The sequence below is a fragment of the Mastigoproctus giganteus genome, chromosome 10 (genome assembly GCF_048544385.1).
Source record: "Mastigoproctus giganteus isolate SK-2022 chromosome 10, ASM4854438v1, whole genome shotgun sequence".
Lineage (NCBI taxonomy): Eukaryota > Metazoa > Arthropoda > Arachnida > Uropygi > Thelyphonidae > Mastigoproctus > Mastigoproctus giganteus.
Window position 1 is genome coordinate 114,220,592 of NC_143584.1, and position 24,016 is coordinate 114,244,607.

Genomic DNA, 24,016 nt, shown 5'->3' on the forward strand with positions numbered 1-24,016 from the left:
CACTGCTCAGAAAACATCACACCTGACTGCACAATTATCCCCAAGTCTTTTTCATCATCCACTACCCTGAGTATACTACCACACAGTTGGTTTGTTATTCTGAGGTTAATGATACCCATATGCAGTACTTTGCATTTGTCCATGTTAAACATCAGTTGTCACCTCTCGGCTAGGGCTTACAATACTGGGATCCGGTATTGTAAGCCCTAGCCGGATTTGGAAGTAAAAGTCTGGGTGCGAGGTTAGCCTGTGCGGACATTGCTCCTTAAAGCTCTTCAAACAGAGAAGTTTTTCCTGATTTATTTTCTGCTTTATTAGTTTAAATTGTCATATTAACTTATTTTCTAGAGTAGCTTTATATTCCTAGTTACGATACTTAGTTTAAAGTTTAACTTAGACAGAGATTTTGTAGATATTACTTAGTATCGGTAACGGTATCAAATCCACGTGTCACAAACCAAAATTTTTTTTAACCAAATTTAGTCGATTTATTAACCAACTGTTATATCAAATTATCTTCTATAAGTAGATTATAGACCTAGTCAGGATCCTTAGTTTATTCTAAATTGAGATAGCGAGATTTGGAAGCTAATCAATACTTACGAGTCCGTAGAAATACCGTTCGTGAATTCCCGCCATTTTTACACGATAGCATAAGCTTAGTGTCGTATAGTGCATAATATAATATTGTCAATTAATCAGTAAATCTATTAATCTTGATAAACTTTATTGTCAATTAAATTGTACTTTTAACTCTATATATATATATATATATATATATATAACGACTTAATCGTAACAAATAATTAATACATAACTATAGTGGTACACGTGATACGGAAGTTGTATAAAGGGAACTCGTAGAAAACACTAGATACCGAAAAAAAAATATATATATAACATAACTGTTTTGGGATATAACTTAAGGATTTAATTTTTGTTTTGAATTTTATTGAATTAAATCGGAATCATGACTCTGACCAGAGCAGCAAAGCAAAAGGCTCAAGCTAATGGGAGTGCTGTGGTTCAGGGGAGAACTCAGGGGGGCAGTTGCCCTCTGAATCACAGTCTATTAAAATGCACTGTTTGCTTGATGTTTGCGGAGCAGTCGGGTACGGGACATGATACTGCCAAGGGGGATGTCTTTGTGTGTGCACGATGTAAGGAGTGCAAGGAAATCAGGCGACAACTCAGCGTTGTTATGGGCCTTTATGAGAGCTTGAAGGACAGGGTGGATGCCCTCGAAGGAAATAAATTGAGGGGCCCATCAAGCTCTCAGCTGCCCACATCAACGCCAGAGCTTGCACTTGGTCATCAGGCAACACAGAAGCAGCCCCCTAGGCAGAATGCGCTGGTCCCACAGGAACTAGTAGTTGTTGGTGACTCTATTGTCAGGGAAACGGGGAACATACTTTGTAAAAAGGATAGGTGGAATAGGACCAGGGTATGTCTGCCAGGGGCAAAGGTTGATGACGTTGTAGAGCGGATATCATCTTTTAAGGGCACAAAAGGTGATATAGTTGTACACGTTGGCACTAATGATATTAAGAGTAGGAGACCGGCGGAATTACTTAGCAAGTACAGGTCACTGTTCAAAAAAAGCCGTGAATTAGGGTTGAACTTGAAAGTGTCTGCAATTCTGCCCAGACACAATAGGAGGGAGTATATGATGAGAGCCTTGTCGATCAATTCGGCCCTGGAGGGATTGTGCAAGGCTCAAGGGGTAGAATTTTTTTCAGCCTGGACTGTACTTGTTAACAGGAGAGATTGCTTCTACAGGGATGGGATACACTTAAATAGAAAGGGTGCAAGAATTTTTGTTGATGCTGTCGAGGCAGTGTTAGGTGGGTCGGAAAACTGCTAGTTGGGGGGGATACAAGGACTAATAGATTAACAGTAGCCAGTGGCAGAGGTGGAAGTGATTCTTGCACTGCTTCTATTGAAAAGAGCAGAAGTCTGAAAAACAAGATGCAGGATATTTCAGAGACTGCTGGTAGTCATTGCGGTACAAGTAAACACATGGGTTGTGTTAGGGTAGCTAAGAATAGAAACAGGTGCATGTATACCTGTGTGTACACCAATGCTAGGAGTTTGGTAAATAAATTTGATGAATTTGAGGTATTGCTCAAAACATCAAAGGCAGATATTGTTGGGATATCAGAGACGTGGTGTCACACAGATATAAGTAATGCGGAACTGGAATTTGGGGAATACAATGTGTATAGAAAGGATAGACAGGACAGGAGGGGAGGAGGGGTTATGCTATTAAGAAACACATAAAGTCCAAGGAAGTGAAGCCAGTCGACATCGATGGACAGGGCAGTGTCGAGTCAGTTTGGTGTGACATAAGCATAGGGAAATCAAAATTGAGAGTAGGAGTGTGCTATAGGCCTAATGACTCTGATGAGTATAATAAGATATTGTACAGGGAAATAGAGTGGGCCAGTAAATCAGAGAGTCTTATAATGGGGGACTTTAATTTCCCAGATATTGACTGGAATTTGTGGGTTGGTCACTCGCACACTAGCAAGGCTTTTGTGGATTTATTGGATGATTGTTTTCTACATCAGCATGTTCGTGAGGCAACAAGAGGGAGCAATACTCTTGATCTGATTATCAGTAGTGATTCTTCATGCATTAAGAACCTGCAGATAAATGAACCACTAGGTGGCAGTGATCACAGTGTGTTGAAGTGGGATTTACTCAAGGAGGTAACTACCATCAGAGGTAAAGGGAAGGGTTTTTGTTTTCGTAAAGGCGACTATGATGGTCTGAGACAGTATTTAAATTCTATACAGTGGGACCAACTGATGATGTTACCAACAGAAAACTCAAAATGGGAAGCATTCAAGGAACTAATCTTGGAGGCTACCAGGCTTTACATACCAACTAAGAAATATTGTTCAAGGTTTAGGCCTAAATGGTTGTCAGATGAACTAATGAGACATGTGGCAGAGAAGAAAAATGCATGGGATACATACAAATTAATGGGTGACATGGAAGCCTATGATAGATATAAGTTGGTCTGTAACCAAGTCACAAAGGAGATTAGGCAGGCAAAGGCAGACTATGAAAAATCCTTGGCAAAGGATGCAAAGAAAAACAGAAAAGAGTTCTTTACATACTTGAACTCGAAAAGGAAAGGGATGAATCAGATTGGTCCACTGGATATTGATGGTTCAACAGTTGAGGATCCTGCTCAGGTGGCTAACAATCTAAACGAGTATTTTGCATCTACATTCACCCATGAGGAGTTATTCAGGAAGGAGAATGATGTAGGTAAAGTAAACATTGGCAGTGAGCTGGATGATTTTGTAATAACTGAGAGGAAAGTGGAGGAGAGATTGTTGAGGATAAACATAAAAAAGGCACCTGGGGTGGATGGGATCTATCCAGTTATATTAAAGGAGGCAGCAAAGGAAGTATGCAAACCCCTAGCCATAATTATGAGAGCTTCTTTGGACACAGGGGAGGTACCCATAGACTGGAGATGTGCAAATGTAACCCCAATTCACAAAGGAGGATCAAAGGCTGACACAAGTAATTATAGACCTGTGAGCTTAACTTCTGTTCCAGGAAAATTAATGGAGGCACTGGTTAAAGAAGCACTGCAGGATCATTTAGACAAGACTTCAGTTATAGCTCAGACACAGCATGGTTTTGTTAAGGGGAAGTCTTGCCTGACCAACTTGATTGGATACTATGATGCAGTCACAAAAGAACTGGATGCAGGGAATAACTTTGATATTATATACTTGGATCTTAGAAAGGCTTTTGATACTGTTGCACATGGAAGACTGCTGCACAAATTGGAGCAGTGTGACATTGGAGGCAAATTGCTGCTATGGATAAAGGGGTGGTTGAGGGGGAGAAGACAGAGAGTGGTAATCAGTGGACACTGCTCATCGTGGACTAATGTTATTAGTGGAGTCCCTCAGGGCTCAGTGTTGGGTCCATTATTGTTTTCTGTATTTATAAATGATATTGATGATGGTATATCAAGCTTAATGTCCAAGTTTGCAGATGATACAAAGGTTGGCAGGGTCGTTAAGGACAATACTGACGCTATGCTGCTGCAACAGGATCTGGAAAGGTTGAACAGATGGGCTGAGAGGTGGCAAATGAGGTTTAACATCGACAAATGTAAAGTGCTGCATATGGGAAACAGTAACCCCAGAGCAACGTATCAACTCTGCGGTACTACACTGACAGTGGTGGAGAATGAAAAGGACCTGGGGGTAATTGTGCAGGCAGATATGAAGTTCTCTGAGCAGTGCAGACGAGCTGCAAGAGTAGCTCATGGTGTCTTGTCAATGATATACAGGAATTTTTCTAGCAGGGATAAGGAGGTGATTATTCCCTTGTATAAGGCAATGGTAAGGCCACATCTTGAGTACTGTATACAGGTCTGGAGGCCTCATTTCAAGAAGGATGTAGAGCTGCTGGAACGGGTACAGAGAAGGGCAACAAGATTAGTAAATGGAACTAAGGGTTGCTCTTACAAAGAAAGGCTTAAGTTTTGCAAATTACAGAGTTTGGAGACTAGGCACCGGTGAGGTGATCTGATAGAGGTGTATAAGGCTTTGAATGGTTTGAGCATGCTCAATGCCAATGGGATTCTTCATCTTTCTCAGAATAATCACCTCAGAGGGCATAAATTCAAATTGAGGAAGGACGGATGTCGGATAGATGTGCGGAAATTTGCCTTTGGCCAGCGGGTGGTTGGTTGGTGGAACCGACTTCCATCACTTGTTGTTGAAGTTGATAGCCTAAACAAATTTAAAGCTCAACTGGACAGGTATTTCGAACGAACGGAGGGGTGAAATGGGAGTGGGTTTTTTTTTTTTTTTTTTTTGGCTGATGCTGAATAAGCTTGCTTTCTTGCATCATATGCCTCTGCTAATGCTAATCCCGGGCATTTTTTTCCCATATTGATACAAAAAAGGCTGGTTTTTCAGTACTAATTTAAAAACATAATTGTTTATAATTTAATCACATAAAGGTTATAAAATCGCCTTTATGTGATTACGACGTCGTTATCTCTACTAGGAAATGTTCGATAAATCATCGATAGGACACCATGCAACATTGCAACCTGTCCACAATTCTCGGACAACTTCATGTCTGACCGTATCGTAACTCCCAAGTCCCGTTCCTCCACTGTTGGCTTTAGTTCAACTCCACCAAGTGTATAAGTTATTTTGGTTGCTGTTCGCCAGGTGTTAAGACCTTGCATTTTGCTGAATTAAAGCATAGCTGCTACTTTTCTGACCATCCTGGAAGTCTATCTAGGTCACTCTGAAAAACTCTGCTTGGCGGCAATCATTAACTACTCTACTGATCTTTACATCATCTGCAAGTTTAGACCTCGTGCACTCCATCTGTTCATAGATGTCATTTAAGATAATCAAAAACAACCGTGGTCCCAATACTGATCCTTGGGGAACCCCACTACTTACATTAACCCGATCTGAGGAATAACCATTTATCACAACCCTCTGCCTAGTGCCCTCAAGCCATCATGCTCTCCATCTAAGGATTTTCTCTATGATTCCAGCCTGCTCCAACTTATAAAGTAACCACTCATATGGGACTGAGTCAAATGCTTTGCTGAAATCCAAATAAACAATGTTGAAATTATTCCCTAAATCCAGCTCACGAGTGACCTGTCAAAATGGCTAACCAGATTTGGTAAACATGATTTTCCCTTTTCAAAACCATGCTGTGTGTCCTACAGAATTCCATTTACATCTAAATGATCCTGAATTCCACCCTTGATCATTGCCTTCGTGATTTTCCCTACTACTGAAGTTAGACTGGCCGGTCGGTAATTTCCTGTTACACTCCTAGAACCGCCTTTATGTTCCACTTTACACCAATCCAATGGAATCTCTCCTGTCCAGTGATGCTCTCATGCCAAGGCTATTAGAAAGTATTCATCCAATAAATCTGGAGCAATGTGGCCTATGTAGCCCTTGCGTCAGAAAATCCCACAACAACCAATAAATCCAGAAAATTTCTGCTACTGTTGTGAATGACCAACTCAAGATACAGTCAGTATTTGGAAAATTAAAATCCCCCATTATGACATTCTGATTTACTATCCCACTCTGTGTGTCTAGTTGTTTGTTATACCCATCGTAGTCCTATAAAACACTCCTACTCTCATTTCTGCTTTCTAACATGTCACGCCAAACTAACTCAACATTGCATTTGGCCACCGATGTCAACTGAATGCACTGCTTACCCCTGAGCATAATAACCCCCTTCTGTCCTGTTTCTCCTATCTGCATCCCTTATGTTTGAGTGGCACCATGTTTCTGATATCTACAATGTTTGCATTTGAAGGAGTATGCCCAGGAGGCCTTGTAATCTCCAACATCTTTCTCTCCAGGCTTCTGTTAATCTATTAGTTATTATCACTGTTCGGTGTATCTTAGATGCTTTTCCATCCCTTGCTTTGATGTAAAATGCCAAGGCTATTAAAAAATATACGAGGGACAGTATAAAGACATGTAAGCAGGGACCAACTACCCAGAGCCATACAGCATGCCTTATGAAAAAGCTAATCAAATAGAAAGTTGGGGTTGTTATTAAAATCTTCTTGAGAATATATCATGTTTCTTCTTACCAACAATTGATTACTTTACATTTAATCCTTTTGCTCCTTCTCCATGAGCAGTATTTCTTGAAATACTTGTTTATTATTTTCATTTGTTGATTGCAGCTTAATGAGGAAAGTCTTTTATTTAATAGGTCCACCATCAGTATGTTTCTCAGTAAGGCATTATCAAAAGGATGGAAATGTATAACATCATTGGATAATTTTTTCCCACTTAGATCTTTCCATAGACGTAACTTAATTTTAGGTAAGTAATTGATTTTGTAATTAGTAAAAGCTCAAAAATAAGTATTTAATTTACCCAACCCCTTATGTATATTTAAGGGGTTGAGCATAATAAATCTCTGGTACCATAGCACAGAATATTTTCTATGATAATGTTTAGTTTTTAATCTTCACATATAAAACATTTTGAAACTTGCACTTTGTAATTGCAGTTGCTCACTTTCTGATAATGATTAACTTCAGACCATTATGGATGCTAAACCATTGACAGTACTCTGTTATAACATGATTTTATTGGTTGAAAGAGCTGTCATGTATGAATAAAGAATAACAGGTCTACAATTAATTATAGTTCAGCTTTCATTATTTGAGTGTGAAAAGCAAACAGAAAATGTGTATTATTCAATTAATATTTGTAAAAGCAATAAAAATTGATTAGTACAGCAATTTCAACACCAAACTGGAGTGCTTCAAAGTAGTGGCTTATCATTAATATGGGACCATGACTGTTTGCAAAGGATTGAGATATTTCAGATGCATTTCAAAATTTGAAGATGAATGTCTATTGAAGATGTTAACATTCTTTGTGGTAGCTTAGAACCCAGAAACAAGTGGTACTGCAAGATGCATCACTTTCTAGCACTCTTATGGAGAAGTCTAGATTCAATTCCCATTGTAGTCTTTGAATTTCTGAGGGCCTCTTCAGAGGCCCTCAGAAATTCATTATTATACAGAGAGCAGATATAGAAGATACAGTTGTAATAATACTCAATGAACATGATTATATTAATAAGTTAGATTCAGTTATTTAAGATACCTCCATTTATCTTGAAGTAGATCCGGCACTATTTACCAATTTGGTCAATCAATACAATAAAACGTTAACAACATATCGAAAAAATGACTACATTACTATGGCTCAGTTAAAGGAATCGAAGACCAGAACATACAATATTCCTGCACTTTTCGGTCAGGTAAAATTGCACACGACCGGATTTCCTATTCAACCTATTGTTTCCTACAGAAACTTGGCATTTTCATCCTTGGCCACACATGTATATAGCATTATAAACCCTTTACACAGGCGATACAATTTGGGATTAAGAACTATGATACATTATTTAATAACCTTAAGGACTAGACTTGGCGATAATGTTAATTTTTACTCGCTAGATATTACCTCATTATATACGAATGTAAACGTTGAATACACATTAGATATTACAGTGAATTCCAGTTATTTGGGCACCAGTTAATCGGGGCAGCCGTTTATTTGGGGCAAATCTTAAAAAAACAGAAACCAATCGAGAAAACTTCGCTTAATTGGGACAGCATGCCGTTTAATCACGGCAGGAGACCACAGCACTGGAACCTACCCTACGATTGTCTCCGGCGGTACCACTTGGTTCAGTCGAAATTCTGGAGGTCACAACCATAAAACAATAAAAACAATTAGCAGTCACCTGTTTATTGGGCTTTTCTGTTAGTGAAATCTATCATAAATGGACAGTAAACTCGATCTTACTGAATTTGCGATAATACCAACAGCTGGAATTCTGTGGGCTATTATGGAGAAATGTGTTTACACTTCCATGAAATCTTCAATCATATAAAAAAATTAATTTTCAGATCTTCTCTTTGTTCCTATTTTTAAAACTTTGTAACTCATTACTCCGTTCTCACTTGCACATATTGTGTTACTTGCAATTTGTGTGTGCCGTGTTCTTTGTTATTGATTGCTTATCTTTTTTACTGTTTTAAATTTTAACCCCCACCCACAAATGTCAGTGAATAGAAACTAGTTTGTACGTACATATTACAGTACATATTAATTATTCCGATTATCACGTATATTCTTCGGATTTTCACGTATCATTTAGTTTTTTAATTGGTAAGGTAATAAATTTGTGCTTAATATATCTTTGCTTTTATAGCCTGTGGATAATATTCCTCCTATTTTTGCTAATTAGAATCGCTGTTTAATGGAATTAAAATTCAATTCACAAATGTGATCACAATGACCGGCGCTTACTGCACATCGTATAGTGAACGCTACTTTACTGTGGTGACTCCATCATAATGTGATTTGATTGTACAGTGAACCAATTTTAAGGGGGGGGGGTACATTGTATTTTTAACTATTTACATGAAACTTCGAATAATTGGGGCAGCCGCTTAATCGGGCCAAAATGCACTAGTCCCAATGTGTCCCAAATAACCGGAATGGACTGTATTTGGGATATGTTAAATAATAATTCTATACCAATTAATTATACGAAGCTTCCTATTAAAGAAATTTTTCACCTATTTAAACTCTTAGTTGAGACCAACTATATCACCTTTCGAGACAAAGTATACAAACAAATTTTTGGTTAGCTGATGAGATTGAGCTTGAGCAGCTTAATATCAGGTATATCTCTCAACGATTGAGTGTGTACATTTGATGCCTTTTCTACCACGTATCACATACTGTGGGAGGTATTTAGACGATGTTCTAGTTATTACTGATAGTAGTACTATCCAAGACATTTTACATTCGTTTAATAATATTCACTCTAGACTTAAATTTACATTGGAAAGAGAGGGTACGGATACAAAGTGATTAAATTTTCTAAATTTCACACTTACTCGGGACTCAAATAAAATCCAATTTAACATCCATCGTAAACCTACAAACACCAGCATGCTTCTATATTATAACAACTATCACTCGTTCTACAAGAGATCTATTATATTTAATCCATTTCTAAATGTCTATAAATATTCAATGACAGAATCTGCTTTGGGCTCAGAAACACAAATATCAACCAGCAGATTCTTAAACAGGGTTATCCCCTTGCTATAATAAACCGAATTAGGGTACAAGCTAAGGATAGGATACAAAATACTACTTCAACCAACAATCATAATATTAAAAAATACTTTATCTCTGTCCCATATGTTGAACAGTGGCAAACAGCTTAACAGGTATCTTTAAAGATACCGAATTTAAAATTGTAGCCATGCCAATACGGAAACTACATACTATACTGAAAAATCGCTCGGTCCTTTCGTCGTACCAAGGTTCTACGCGTTTTCCTCTGAATTTTCGTGTTAATCAGCACGCTATCTCAGTTCGTGCTTCTTGTTCAACAGCATCAGAATTAGCCATTCACGCTGTTAAATGAAAAACATACTTTTTTAACCTTTTTTATTTAACGAGGCCAAAATACATAGTGTCAAACGTAATTGTACCAGACTATTAATTGCAGAAACTGTCAAGATTAAATTACATGAGAATTCTGTTAATGTTCACCGGCCATTTATAATCTCTGATTCGTGGGCTTTTTTGGCGGTCATGCTCACTCCTATTCGGTAATTTTCGTTCCTGTGTTCACGACATACGGTCAAAAAGCGTTGTCAGCTTCAGGAAGGAAAACCGTTTTGCATTTTTTTTGTTAAATTTCATTTAATTAATCTATTTAAATTTTAAATTGTGTGTTCAATTGATTTTTAATTATTTTTACTGTTATGTAAGATTTTTAATTATTTTTTAGCATTATGTAAGATTTTCAATTTTTTCGTTTTAATTGCTGGAGAGTATCATACGGAAGTGTTCTACATATTATATTGAGATATGCTTCTCTTATTATTTTACAAGTCTCCATTTTCTGTATATCTCACATTACATACTCTTTAGTGAGAGACGTTTTCATTCAGCTAAGCCAAGCAACAATGAAATCCATTCAGATATATTAAAATTAATGTACATATTCATGGTATGATAACAGTAAAATTTGTTCTTTAGCAGAGTGAATCAAACAGAATTGAAAGTATTGCAAAAATTTATTGACTTGCACATGCTTCTTGAAATTGTGTCCAACCGAAGTTTACAATTTACCACAGGTTTAAAATGCTGTATTTCACTGTGAACATTAGAGTGGAAGATATTTAAATAAACTGACCAGACAAAGCTACATGTCAAAAGTATTTCTTACAGTGAACTAATTAAACTTCCAAGCTTGGGATTAACAGTTCACACTGGCAAGGGTTTTGATTATTAAGTTTAACAAGCTGTATACTTAATTACATTTGGCTTCAACTTTAGCAAAAAAGTAATGGTTAAAATTATTCTACTTTGAATAAATAGAATAATAATATATTAGTAAATAAGCTAGTATATTTGGCAAGTATACTAACTTATTTACTGACACTAAGTAACATTTTTGGAACATAACAGTTGGTCAGAAATGCATGTAAGGTATAAAAATTATCTTTGACATTTAATGTTTAAAAAAATAATTTATTTTAAAACAAAATTTATTTTTCTCTTTAATTGTTTTGTTTCTTGGCTACCTTCAGTTACTTGATAATTACAGTAAATTGAACTGTAGTTTGCCTATTAAACTTTTAAAATGGAGAATAAACTTCTCAAAACATTTAGGAGTAAATTTTAGTTTAATTACAAGAATTAATATAGCATTAATATGTAGATTACTGAATATTATTCAGTCAACTCACATTTTGTTGTCAAGCATTTCGTACAATGGCAAAAATGAGAAACTCTAGAAATCACGTTGGATAGTGCAATAATTACTCAGAAACAGTGCGAACATGCATCTTGTTTCTTGTCCTTAAGGATAAAATTAGAGATGCTTTACTCCGTGACAATGTTCCAGGAAAGAGGAAATAATTGTAAAGTGCTGAATCTGTGCAGAAACACACGTGTAGCATTCATGTGCAAGACACTTCATTAATAGTATTACATTATGCTCTTGTGTGATTGCAGTATGCAGTTATAATAATGGTTGGAGATTGAAAGTGAATATGCAACAGATTTTCTCAATTTGTATTTTCTTCAGTTATATATTTTTTTAACCTCCTAAAATTTGGCTATAACAAAAACTTGCGATACCCCCCCCCCAATAGTTCTCTCTTTATAAGGATCACTTATAAAGTTTTGTCTCCCACACTTTTCTTTCAGCTGTTATTGATAATGTCATCCTTACAGATGTTTGTGACTCTTCTGCACTTCTCTGTTGTTAAAAATTATCATTTTTGTTTATAACTTACTTCACTGCATTTTTCAGACTTGTTTGAAATTTTATAGTACCAAAGGGAAAAAATTAAGTACTGTAAGCAAATTTTCGAAAATTAGCTTTGTAAATTAAATACAGTCGGACCTCTATATAACGAAATCGATAGTTCTCTTGAAAAAATGTGTTAAACAAAAATTTCATTATAAAGAATATGACCTTTTTGACAATGAAAAATACTGTAATTCAACATTCAGAAATATAGTAAAAAAAAATGTAAAATAAATCAGAAAGTGGGAATGGATAAATTTTCTAACATTTTAAAACAATTAATGGCTAAGATAAAGAAAGCCACTACATGAAACTTTGAGAAAACTTACTGGGCAAAATCATTTCCCGCTACCGCAGTTTCTCCCTGCATTCTTGGTAAACAGATGGTGTGTGTTATCGATAGTGGCAGTAGAAGTCGATAACAATGTATTGATTAGTTTTTTCTCATTATTAAAAGCAGAATATTGGAGTTCATGAGTGTAATGCCTTCTCGGCTGAAATTTACTTACGCATACACTCTCCAGGCTGCCTCAGTCTTAGGGTGTTTATCCCCCCTTCCTGCTGTTTTAACCTGATATAAAAATGACTTCTACAGATAGTGCTTGTTATCAGTAGTGGCAGTAGTAGTAGTTTTGCTATTGAGTTAAAACATGGGGAAGGGGGTTAAACACAACAAGACTGAGGCAGTCTGGAGGATGTACCCGTAAGTAGCTAAGAATAGAAACAGGTGCAGGTATACTTGCGTGTACACCAATGCTAGGAGTTTAGTAAATAAATTTGATGAATTTGAGGTATTGCTCAAAACATCAAAGGCAGATATTGTTGGGATATCAGAGACGTGGTGTCACACAGATATAAGGGATGCAGAAATGCAATTTGGGGAGTACAACGTCTACAGAAAGGATAGACAGGATAGGAAGGGGGGAGGGGTTATGCTATTAGTTAAGAAACACATAAAAACCAAGGAAGTGAAGCCAGTCGACATCGCTGGACAGTGCAGTGTTGAGTCAGTTTGGTGTGACATAAGCATTGGGAGATCAAAATTGAGAGTAGGAGTGTGCTATAGGCCTAATGACTCTGATGAGTATAATAAGGAACTGTACAGGGAAATAGAGTGGGCCAGTAAATCAGAGAGTCTTATAATGGGAGATTTTAATTTCCCAGATATTGACTGGAATTTGGGGGCTGGTTACTCACACACTAGCAGGGCTTTTGTGGATTTATTGGATGATTGTTTTCTACATCAGCATGTTCGGGAGGCAACTAGAGGGAGTAATACTCTTGATTTGATTATCAGCAGTGATTCTTCATGCATTAAGAATTTGCAGATAAATGAACCACTAGGTGGCAGTGATCACAGTGTGCTGACGTGGGATTTACTGAAAGAGGTAACTACCATTAGGGGTAAAGGGAAGGGTTATTGCTTCCATAAAGGCGACTACGATGGACTGAGACAGTATTTAAATTCTATACAGTGGGACCAACTGATGACGTTACCAACAGCAAATTCAAAATGGGAAGCATTCAAAGAACTTATCTTGGAAGCTACTAGGCTTTACATACCAACTAAGAAATATTGTTCAAGGTTTAGGCCAAAATGGATGTCAGATGAACTAATGAGGCATATGGCAGAGAAGAAAAATGCATGGGATACTTACAAATTAACACATGACACAGAAGCCTATGATAGATACAAGTTGATATGCAACCAAGTTACAAAGGAGGTTAGGCAGGCGAAGGCAGATTACGAGAAATCCTTGGCAAGGGATGCAAAGAAAAACAGCAAAGAGTTCTTTACTTATGTAAACTCTAGAAGGAAGGGGATGAATCAGATTGGTCCACTTGATATTGATGGGTCAACTGTTGATGATCCTGCTCAGGTAGCTAACAAACTAAATGAATATTTTGCATCGACATTCACACATGAGGAGTTATTCAGCAAGGGGAATGCCAGAGATGTATTCAACTCTAGCAGTAAGCTACAGAATCTTGAAATAACTGGGAGTAAAGTGGAGGAGAAACTGTTGAAGATAAACACAAGAAAGGCACCCGGAGTGGATGGGATCAATCCAGTTATATTAAAGGAGGCAGCAAAGGAAGTAAGCAAACCCTTAGCCATAATTATGAGAGCTTCCTTGGACTCAGGGGAGGTACCCATAGACTGGAAATGTGCAAATGTGACCCCAATGCACAAAGGAGGATCAAAGGCTGACACAAGTAATTATAGACCTGTGAGCTTAACTTCTGTTCCAGGAAAATTAATGGAGGCACTGGTTAAAGAAGCACTGCAGGATCATTTAGACAAGACTTCAGTTATAGCTCAGACACAGCATGGTTTTGTTAAGGGGAAGTCTTGCCTGACCAACTTGATTTGATACTATGATGCAGTCACAAAAGAACTGGATGCAGGGAATAACTTTGATATTATATACTTGGATCTTAGAAAGGCTTTTGATACTGTTGCACATGGAAGACTGCTGCACAAATTGGAGCAGTGTGACATTGGAGGCAAATTGCTGCTATGGATAAAGGGGTGGTTGAGGGGGAGAAGACAGAGAGTGGTAATCAGTGGACACTGCTCATCGTGGACTAATGTTATTAGTGGAGTCCCTCAGGGCTCAGTGTTGGGTCCATTATTGTTTTCTGTATTTATAAATGATATTGATGATGGTATATCAAGCTTAATGTCCAAGTTTGCAGATGATACAAAGGTTGGCAGGGCTGTCAAGGACACTACTGACACTATGCTGCTGCAACAGGATCTGGAAAGGTTGAGCAGATGGGCTGAGAGGTGGCAAATGAAGTTTAACATTGACAAATGTAAAGTACTACACATGGGAAAAAGCAACCCCAGAGCAACGTATCAACTCTGTGGTACTACACTGACAGTGGTAGAGAATGAAAGGGACTTGGGGGTGATTGTGCAGGCAGATATGAAGTTCTCTGAGCAGTGCAGACGGGCTGCAAGAGTAGCTCATGGAGTATTGTCAATGATATACAGGAATTTTTCCAGCAGGGATAAGGAGGTGATTATTCCATTGTATAAGGCAATGGTCAGGCCACACCTAGAGTACTGTATACAGGTCTGGAGGCCTCATTTCAAGAAGGATGTAGAGCTGCTGGAACGAGTACAGAGAAGGGCAACAAGATTAGTGAATGGAACAAAGGGGTGCTCTTACGAAGAAAGGCTTAAGTTTTGCAAATTACAGTGTCTGGAGACTAGGCACCAGCGAGGTGATCTGATAGAGGTGTATAAAGCCTTGAATGGTTTAAGTATGCTCAATGCTGATGGGATTCTTCCTCTAGCTCAGAAAAATCACCTGAGAGGGCATAAATTCAAATTGAGGAAAGACAGATGTAGGATAGACGTGCGGAAATTTGCCTTTAGCCAGCGGGTGGTTGGTTGGTGGAACAGACTGCCATCCCTTGTGGTGGAGGTTGATAGCCTAAATAAGTTTAAGGCTCAGCTGGACAGGTATTTTGAACGAACAGAGGGGTGAAGTGGAAGTGGGTTTTTTTTTTTTTTTGGCTGATGCTGCATAAGCTTGCTTTCTTGCATCAAATGCCTCTACTAATGCTAATGCTAAGTAAATTTCAGCTGCGAAGGCATTACACTCGTGAACTCCAATAAGCTGCATTTAATAATGAGAAAAAACTAATCAATACTTCGTTATTGACTTCTACTGCCATTACCGATAACACGCACCGTCTGCTTACCGAATGCAGGGAGAAACTGTGATAGCGGGAAATGATTTTGCCTGGTAAGTTTCCTGTGGTTCTCGTGTTGGCTTTCTTTACTTTTGTTCACCCAATTAATTTATTAATACATACATATTAAGAAATGACTACTTACATGATGTGCACAATATATTAGTACACTTTTGTAAGAATTATTTTTTAAAAATGTTCACATTTGTTTAAACATTCAAATATATTTTGTGGCACATTTTCGACACAGTTTCAAATATTGTCACTAGTTCTTTGAATGCTCTCCAAAATTTTGGAGTCACTTGGATATTCAGCTATTATGACATCATTATCAACTCCTAAAAATACATCAAGAACAATTTCTCTACTATGAAACCTCTCGCTTGGAGTTCTTCCCAAGGTTACTCAATGTCTTGTAGTAGTTCATTCCTCTGATCGCTGTTAATTTCCATTTTACCAAAAACCTGCTTTTGTGACACAATTCTTAACTGTTGTTTCCGTCACATCTTGACTCCACACTTTCACCAACTCTGATATGCATATCTGCAAACCTATAGGTTGGTTGATTGGTTTCTATTCTCGGTATAATTTTTTTTCAAAATGTGCCTTCTGTAGTGCATTTTCAAATTCTTAACGATGCCTTTGTCCATTAGCTGCATTTTAGACAAAGTATTCGAAGGGAAGAAAACAAGCTTCGCACTTGTAAGTTTCAAAATTACCGAGTGAAAGCGGTCAGTACAGTTGTTGACAGTCAATGTGATATTTCTGTGTTTTTTTTTCATCATTTTTCTATGGAAATTTAAAATCCACTGTTCAAAAATTTTACATCACCCAAGCTTTTTTGTTGTAGTTGTCCAACTCTAACAACTTTACTCCTCTGAAACATCGGTGTAATTTACTTTTGCCTATTACCAAAAGCTTCAGTTTTTCATTACCAGCCATATTTCCACCAATCAAGACTAATTTTCTCCTTACTATTTTAATGACCTAAACATTTATCACCTTTAAAAGTCAGTGTTTTGTTCGGCAAACATTTAAAAAATAGACCTGTTTCATCAATTATGGAGGGCTTGTAGTCTTTCATAATTTTTTTTCAAAACTGCTTCTTTCCAATGGGTACAGCCTTCTTCATTTGCAATTCCACTTTCACCCGAAATAACTTTTTCGAGTAAGCCATGGTGCTTTTTAAACTTGTCCAGCAAACCAGAACTGGCTTGGAATGTTTTATGCCCAGAAAAGATGTGTACTCCATAGCCTTTTCTTTTATTAATGGCCCTGATATCGACATGTTTTGGTCTCAAATCAACTTCACCACTTAAACTGCTTCACCTACATCTCCATAGAAGCATAATTATGCACACTTCCAACTGGGTCCCGTTTCCTCAAACATTTTGAGAATCGAAACACGGTTTTTCAGAATGGTTGGTGCACTACTGGCAGGGATACCAAATTTTAAAGCGTTTTTTTTTTTTTTTTTTTTTTTTTTTAATGCCCCGACCTACACTATTAAGATCTTCCACTTTTTCCACTAGTGGATGCTCAAGGATTTCCTCTTAGACATTGCAAGGTTACTTGCACAGCAACTAAAACAAAACTGATTTAGGGACCACTTGTACATACCATGTAAACAGACAGGTTTTCTGTTTCATTCATCTGTTGTTTCTACAAAACAACAGATGAATTTCCGGGATAAAGGAAAGTCACTCTCCTGATTCTCTAATAGGATGCTTACAGTAGAAAACAGGTTGACCAGAGCCAATGTCTGCGGGGGGGGGTTATGCCTTAATCTTTGCCAATGACTGTGGACATAGATAGTAGTTGACCAGTGCAACTCCTCGGTACAGTAGAGGCAGTTGTATAGGTTTTACAGGCACCACTGTATTGTGGAGTATTTTGGCTCTTAATTCTTGCTTTCTACAGCATTAGCTCTATCGCATAAAGACCAGAGGTGCAAACAATGCGTACCCAGATCTCTCAATCAGTTCGTTATATATGGAAATTCTTTGTTATGTGGAAACTATTTTCAATGTAATGACCAAGGGGAAATCAGAAAAATTTGCTAAATAGAAAAATTCACTATATGGAAGTTCATTAAAGAGAGGTCCAACTGTATTTGTTTTTAAAAAACTGTGGGGCAAAACTCAGAATGACTTTTGTACATCATAAACCTGAACCTCTTTTGAAATTGATTTATTCTCTTACAAATTATTTACAAAATAATGCTCTCCTTAATAGTAGTTAATTTTCTCATTTCAGGTCATCACATGAACTCCCAGTTCCCTGAAAATTCACTAGCAGGTAGCAATATCATTCCCAGTGTCTGCTTATCAGAATATGTGCATTGTTGGTATCTTTCTTCTGGCATGAAAAATATTTCCTCAATTTTGCCAGCAGCAAATAACAATTACATTTCTTTACCACCATTTCATCAATCAAAAGTCAGTAATCAGTATGGACTGCTATCTTTTCTAGAAGTGGAGAAGCTTGATCCACTTGTAAAAAGAAATGAAATTACTGAATTTCCTTTTTATCCACATGCTAAAAAATTAGCACTCAATATTAGGATTATTCGAAGAAAAAAGATGAAAAAACATCAGTTAAGAAAAGTACGAAAAAAGATGCATTTTTTACGAGTAAAATTAAGGTTCAGGAGGGAAACCAGAAAGGAAAAGTTGTTTCAAGCAGAACTCTTGGCACAGGTAAAAATGGCAGAGGCATTTGATGCAGAAAAATATGTTGATGATGTACTGCGTAGAATTAGAGAAAAACCACATATAGAAACTCTAGAAGAACGCCATGAGAGGATTAAAGACTTGATTAGGAAGTATCGTTCCCATGTGACATTTATTAAACCAAAGTTTGATGATTAAAATTACAGAAATAGATAGTTGCTTAGATCTAGTTGAATTCTGAATTAATACTACAGCAAAAATAAATATCTGTATTGTTTTGATTCACTGCACAGCTAGAATTCAGCATTACATTCTAGCAGACATGCCAAGGTATATTTTTAAACAAAAAGCAGATATATTCAGTATGTCTAGAAAAACAAGCACGAAAGTTTAAAATAGTGCACTTTATCATTTTAATTCAATATTTGATGAGAAAATTAATCTTCAGTAACAAATCTTGTTATTAAAATAAAATTTTTTCCTAGTTACATCACTTGCAATGCATAGTGAGAGAAATCAAAGCTGAAACCAGAACTCTACAGAAAGTCAACACAGAAGCAGACACATGGTGCAATGTACAAACACAGAGCCATAAGTTTTTATGGATGTACTTCAATTAAAAAATAACCAGTAATGTAGAGAAAAGGTGAATTATTTATTTACACTGAGTGGACAGAAATCATGGCATACCTATCTAGTAACAGGTAGGCTCATTTTTTGCCCAGATAAGGGCAGTCACACGGTGAGGCATTGAGTCCACTAGTTCATGAAAGCATTCCACAGGTATTTCCATCCATGCTTGCTGCACCACTGTCCATAATTCCGTCGCATTCCTGGGTCGAGGATCCAAAGCTCGAATGGACCTTTCCACAGCATCCCAAAGATGCTCCACAAGGTTCATGTCCAGTGAACGGAGAGGCCATTCCACGGTGATAAAATTTGTGGAATGCTCTTCGAACCATGTTATAGCCACCACGGCCCTGTGGTGGCTATAACATGGTTCGCTAGAAGAGTCCATTGCTCTGTGGGTGCGTGATGAGCATGCAGGGATGCAGATGGTCTGAAAGAGTACATGTAACCTGGGTTGTTCAGAAATGCATCTAGATGTACCAGAATTCCCAACGTGTTCCAGTTGAACTTGCCCCAGGCCATTACCTACCGTCCACCTGCCTGAACAACTCCTTGTTGACGTGACGGGTGCGTATCTTCGTTTGGTTTCTGCCAGATATATAACTCTCCCATCCACTTGATATAACTGGAAACAGGACTCATCGGACCAGTCTCCAATCATCGAATGTCCAGTGCCGATGTTCTTTTGCCCAGTTGAGGCATAGCGTCCTATGGTCAGTGGCTCCCATAACCCATTGCAGCTAATGATCCCTTGATGATCTTGGTGGGGACGTTTCTGGCACCTCCCTCGGAAGTGATTTGTGCCACTGTTGCTCTCTGGTTGGCTGAAACAATGCCAGACAGACATCGACATTCATCCACCACCTTTCCTGCCCACAGCTCTGTCCATGATATGTTATTCCAGAAATGGCTTATTCTCAATATGCTCTTGATAGAGTCAGATAGGGATAGTGCAATTTCTGTACTACCTCCATGTGTGGGGCATCCACTTCATCCCTCTTTCAAAGTTGGTTAACTCATGTTTATCCATACTGACATTGAATTCCCGTGTACCTATACAGGGTGATTCACTACCAGTGCGACAAACTTGCAGGAGGTGTAGGGGGTACAAAGACGAACCGGAATCACATAGCATTGCAGGGTCCGAAATGCCTTCGTCATGCGGTAGAGGACGTTGAACGGGAGGTCGCGTGAACAGCGATCCTGCTGGAAGTCAGCATTTGCGAACCATTTCTGTTGAAGAAACCAAGTAGCAAAAAGTCCTCCGGAGTGGATAATCCGCAGGCTCCAATTGCAGATGGTATGAACTCATTTGGTTTGTTGACCGTATCCTCCATACAGTGGATTGGGAAATACCCAATCGTTGGCCTATCGCTCGAGTACTCTGATTGCCTTCTGCAAGACGTAGGACATTCTCCCCATTGTCTGTCGTTCTCGTCGTTCCCTCTCAATTCATGGTACCTCTCATGAAACAACCAGTCTCACGTAACCTTCTGTGCACACGTGCGAAAATCATATGATGAGGAGCACGCCTGTGCGTGAAACGTTCCTGGTACAAGTGCAGAGCGGCGCACTCGTTACAGTTCGCAGCTCCATACGCGAGGTGCAAGTTGACCAGTTCAACGTTCGAATACTTGTCCATCCTACTGCCTCGGGAACCGGGTTGCAAATGCTGACTTCCAGCGGGATCGCTGTTCACACGACCTCCCATTCAACGTCCTCTACCACATGATGAAGGCATTTCGGACCCTGCAATGCTATGTGATTCCGATTCGTCTTTGTGCCCCCTACACCTCCTGCAAGTTTGTCGCGCTGGTAGTGAATCACCTACCTGTATATCTGCCAAGCAGTGGGTTTGTCCACTAGAGAGAGGGGTGACAGCATCACGTTGCCTAGGAACCCCATGAATTCTGTTGTTTTGGTATACATCAAACTGAAGTCTACACATCTCCAAATGGCAAGATATGCCAGGGGGCAGATAACAAAATATATTAAGGTATGCTGAGGAGCATACTTGTTTACAAGAGATGTATACATAGTAACAATAATATCTAATATTAATGATAAAAATAGGGTGACACCTCCATGGGCAGGAGCAGCAGTGCGTAGCACATGCTTCTTGAATAGACCGGGGTTTGAGCCCTTGACCACCAACTATGGAGGATGCGGAAAGGTCAGGGAATGACCTCCCTGGAGCAATATGGCCTTAGTTGCTAATGCTCCTAAAAACCAAAATAACAAACTATGAAAATAGTTTATAATTATAGTAGTTTAATTAAAATGAACAGACAGGTTTTTCTGGTAATATATATATGAAACTATAGTTTTGCTGTGTCCAACAGGGTCACACTTTTGCAGGGAACCTGGTTGGTGCCTGTTTGGTCTTTTTAACACTGCTTGTAGTCCTTATCCCTGTCAAAGATTACACTCAAAATCCACAGTGGGCCAAGTACCAGCAGATGGGCTTGTTGTGCAGTATGTTTTATCCTTAACTTGTTTACAGTTGACTAAAGATATTGAGCATATTGTATGGGAACATCCATGGAGCAACTTGAGAAGAATGTCATATTAGAGGAATACTAAAATTCACACTGACATAATATAACTGATTTCAATTGTTTTTTTTTTTTTTTTTTTGTGTTAAAGAAATATATCCAGTCTACCCACTAGATATAAAATATTTTCTAAGTATATGGTATTGAAATATGCATGCTTTAATTTCAAAACACTGACATTTGATTACTTTGGAAGATATTATCATATATATAATGCATAAATTTTATTTATGGTTTTTATTTAGGGCAGGCTGCATTTCAGTCATTAAGGCCCAACTGTCTGCTTAACAATTGGTGTGCTAGCAGTGGTTGGTTAGCCTATTGTTACATGTAGAATTTAAATTGCTAAAAGAATTATCACAAGACAATAACAGGTTAGGGGAAATAATAAAGTAAAGTTGGGAGAAATTAAGGTAATTTAAGGAAAAATTAGGGAACAAAATTACATTCTTTCCCATGGCCATCTCTCCATTACTTCCTCAGGGGCTTTGAGCACACAGATAGCTAATATTAAAAGAATGTCTCATGCATACCTGTTTCTGTCCCAATAAGTTTTACTGGATCTTTGTTTTAGGTGTACCAGATTATAAGTATTTTTAATTTCTGAAATCCAAATTTAGTGTTAACAGTAAACTGATTGGGACCCAAAGCCCAACAGGTATGCATCAATATAAAATACTATATGCATTTACCTGTAACCGCTAGTAGGTACAAAAAGTCTTAAGGCCGCCAACATTGATTATATAGAAGGTTGTGCACACCATCTTGTCTAATTTAGTATGTTTGTCATTAAACAATTTTACTTTAATTAATCAATCTAATTGTTTGCTGGTATTAAATAATTATATGTAAAAGATGCTAAGGTTGGGGGTAAATGCATATAGGGACTTGTTTAATAACACATTAAATTTTTTTATTTTCTATGTTATCAGCTGGGCAAGGACTGGTATAACCTTTCTACAGCATAACAGCCAACTTATGCCCAGCAGGCTAACTATATACATATTTACATTTTCCCACTGTGGTGATATCCTTATGGTGCCAAGGAATTTATTTTGATTGTCATCTGTAGGCTGTGTGATGTATTATATCTAGTTTAATTTTCTATGGGATAGTCAGGGTCAGAAGCTGTTAACTATATTATCTTTTTGGGGGGTTTTGAATTTGGACATCCAGGTTGCAGACAGACAAGCCTTGTCTGAGCAAAATAAACCTGGGGGTTTAATAGGGCCCAAATAGTTGCTCTGTGAGCCTATTTGGGTTGATGCTGTGTGATGTCTGTTTATATAGGCTTGGATGGCTGTGTTTATATGGAACCTAATAAAATTAATCAGAATATTATTCTTCATTAAATTGTCTTAGTTTTGTTAATTCCTCCATTCTGGGTCTGTAGTTACCATGTGGTAACTACAGACCCAGAAATTTGACTTCACCAAGAAAAATAATGGAGCTAGTAGTTAAATGCAAGGTTATCTATCTGGACAATCACAGATAGACAAGATTATCTATCTGGACAATTTCTTTTGACGATCACAGAATGGATTTGCCAAAGGTAAATAGTGTCTGTCATCTAGATTAACTACTAAAGGTCATGAAGGAACTGGATGCAAAGGATAAAACTTGTTTACAAAGCAACTATTTGAGAGTGGAGAAAGTGCAACAGGATTTTGGGGACTAAACAATATTCCTACCAATAAAGACTGCAGTTCTATAAACTGCTACATCTAGAAACTAGTCAGCTGCATGGTGACCTATTTGAAGTGTTTAAAGCTATAAGAGAGTTAAGCAAACTATGTTGGCATCCTCTCTACCCATCTTGAAATGATGTCCAGGGAAACAAATTTACATTGAAAAGGGTACAAAATACATTGTGGAAATTTACCTTCAGCCAGAGTAACTGATTGCTGGAATAACTTCCACCTAGCATTGCAGAAAGACTATTTGAATATATTAAGGATTAAACAATTTTTTCTTTTGAAAACTCCAAACAAAGATATTAGAACCTATAGTACCTGCTATTATACATAGGCTGAGAAGATACTTGTTAACATTAGACTTAAATTTAAGTCAGTGTAATTTTGGAAAATAAAGGTTGCTCTTGAAACCAGAAATAAAAGAAGAGGAAGTTGCTTGTGAGTATGGAGTTGGACCATGAATGGATGCTGATCTAGATGTCAATCCAGAACAGTAGCCATAAAAGTATCTATAGAAAAGGATACTGAATATTTGAGACAGAAACTGAGAGATGAGTCCCTAATCCATCTTACCATTGATTCCAGATGTGGAATCACTGGTAGGATGGATTCAAGATTTGTACAAATATATTTTTAAAAAACTGATGAGGGAAAAAAAAAAGTTTAGATGCAAAGGAAGTAATATTTGATGTACTTATGCCACGAGATTAGAATTCAAGAATGAATTCTAATAGAAATGTTATTTTGTCTAGAAAGATCAATATGAACATAGCACTAGATTTTTTGTAAGAAAAAAGGGCTAAATTTTAGAAGGATTAAAGATAAGTTTCTTTGGTGCATTACT

The 24,016-nt window shown here is 37.6% G+C and overlaps 1 protein-coding gene across 1 annotated transcript in view; it reads left to right on the forward strand.

Annotated features, from left to right (window-relative positions):
• LOC150079231 (uncharacterized) overlaps window positions 1–18,574 on the forward strand; it is a 31,550-nt gene extending 12,976 nt beyond the window's left edge. Inside the window, exons 2-3 of the mRNA XM_090382531.1 lie at window positions 6,757–6,869; window positions 17,878–18,574. Coding sequence (XP_090238657.1) covers window positions 6,770–6,869; window positions 17,878–18,491 — 714 coding nt within the window. The 5' untranslated portion in view covers window positions 6,757–6,769 and the 3' untranslated portion in view covers window positions 18,492–18,574. The remainder of the gene's footprint in view (window positions 1–6,756; window positions 6,870–17,877) is intronic.
• Window positions 18,575–24,016: the final 5,442 nt, after the last annotated feature.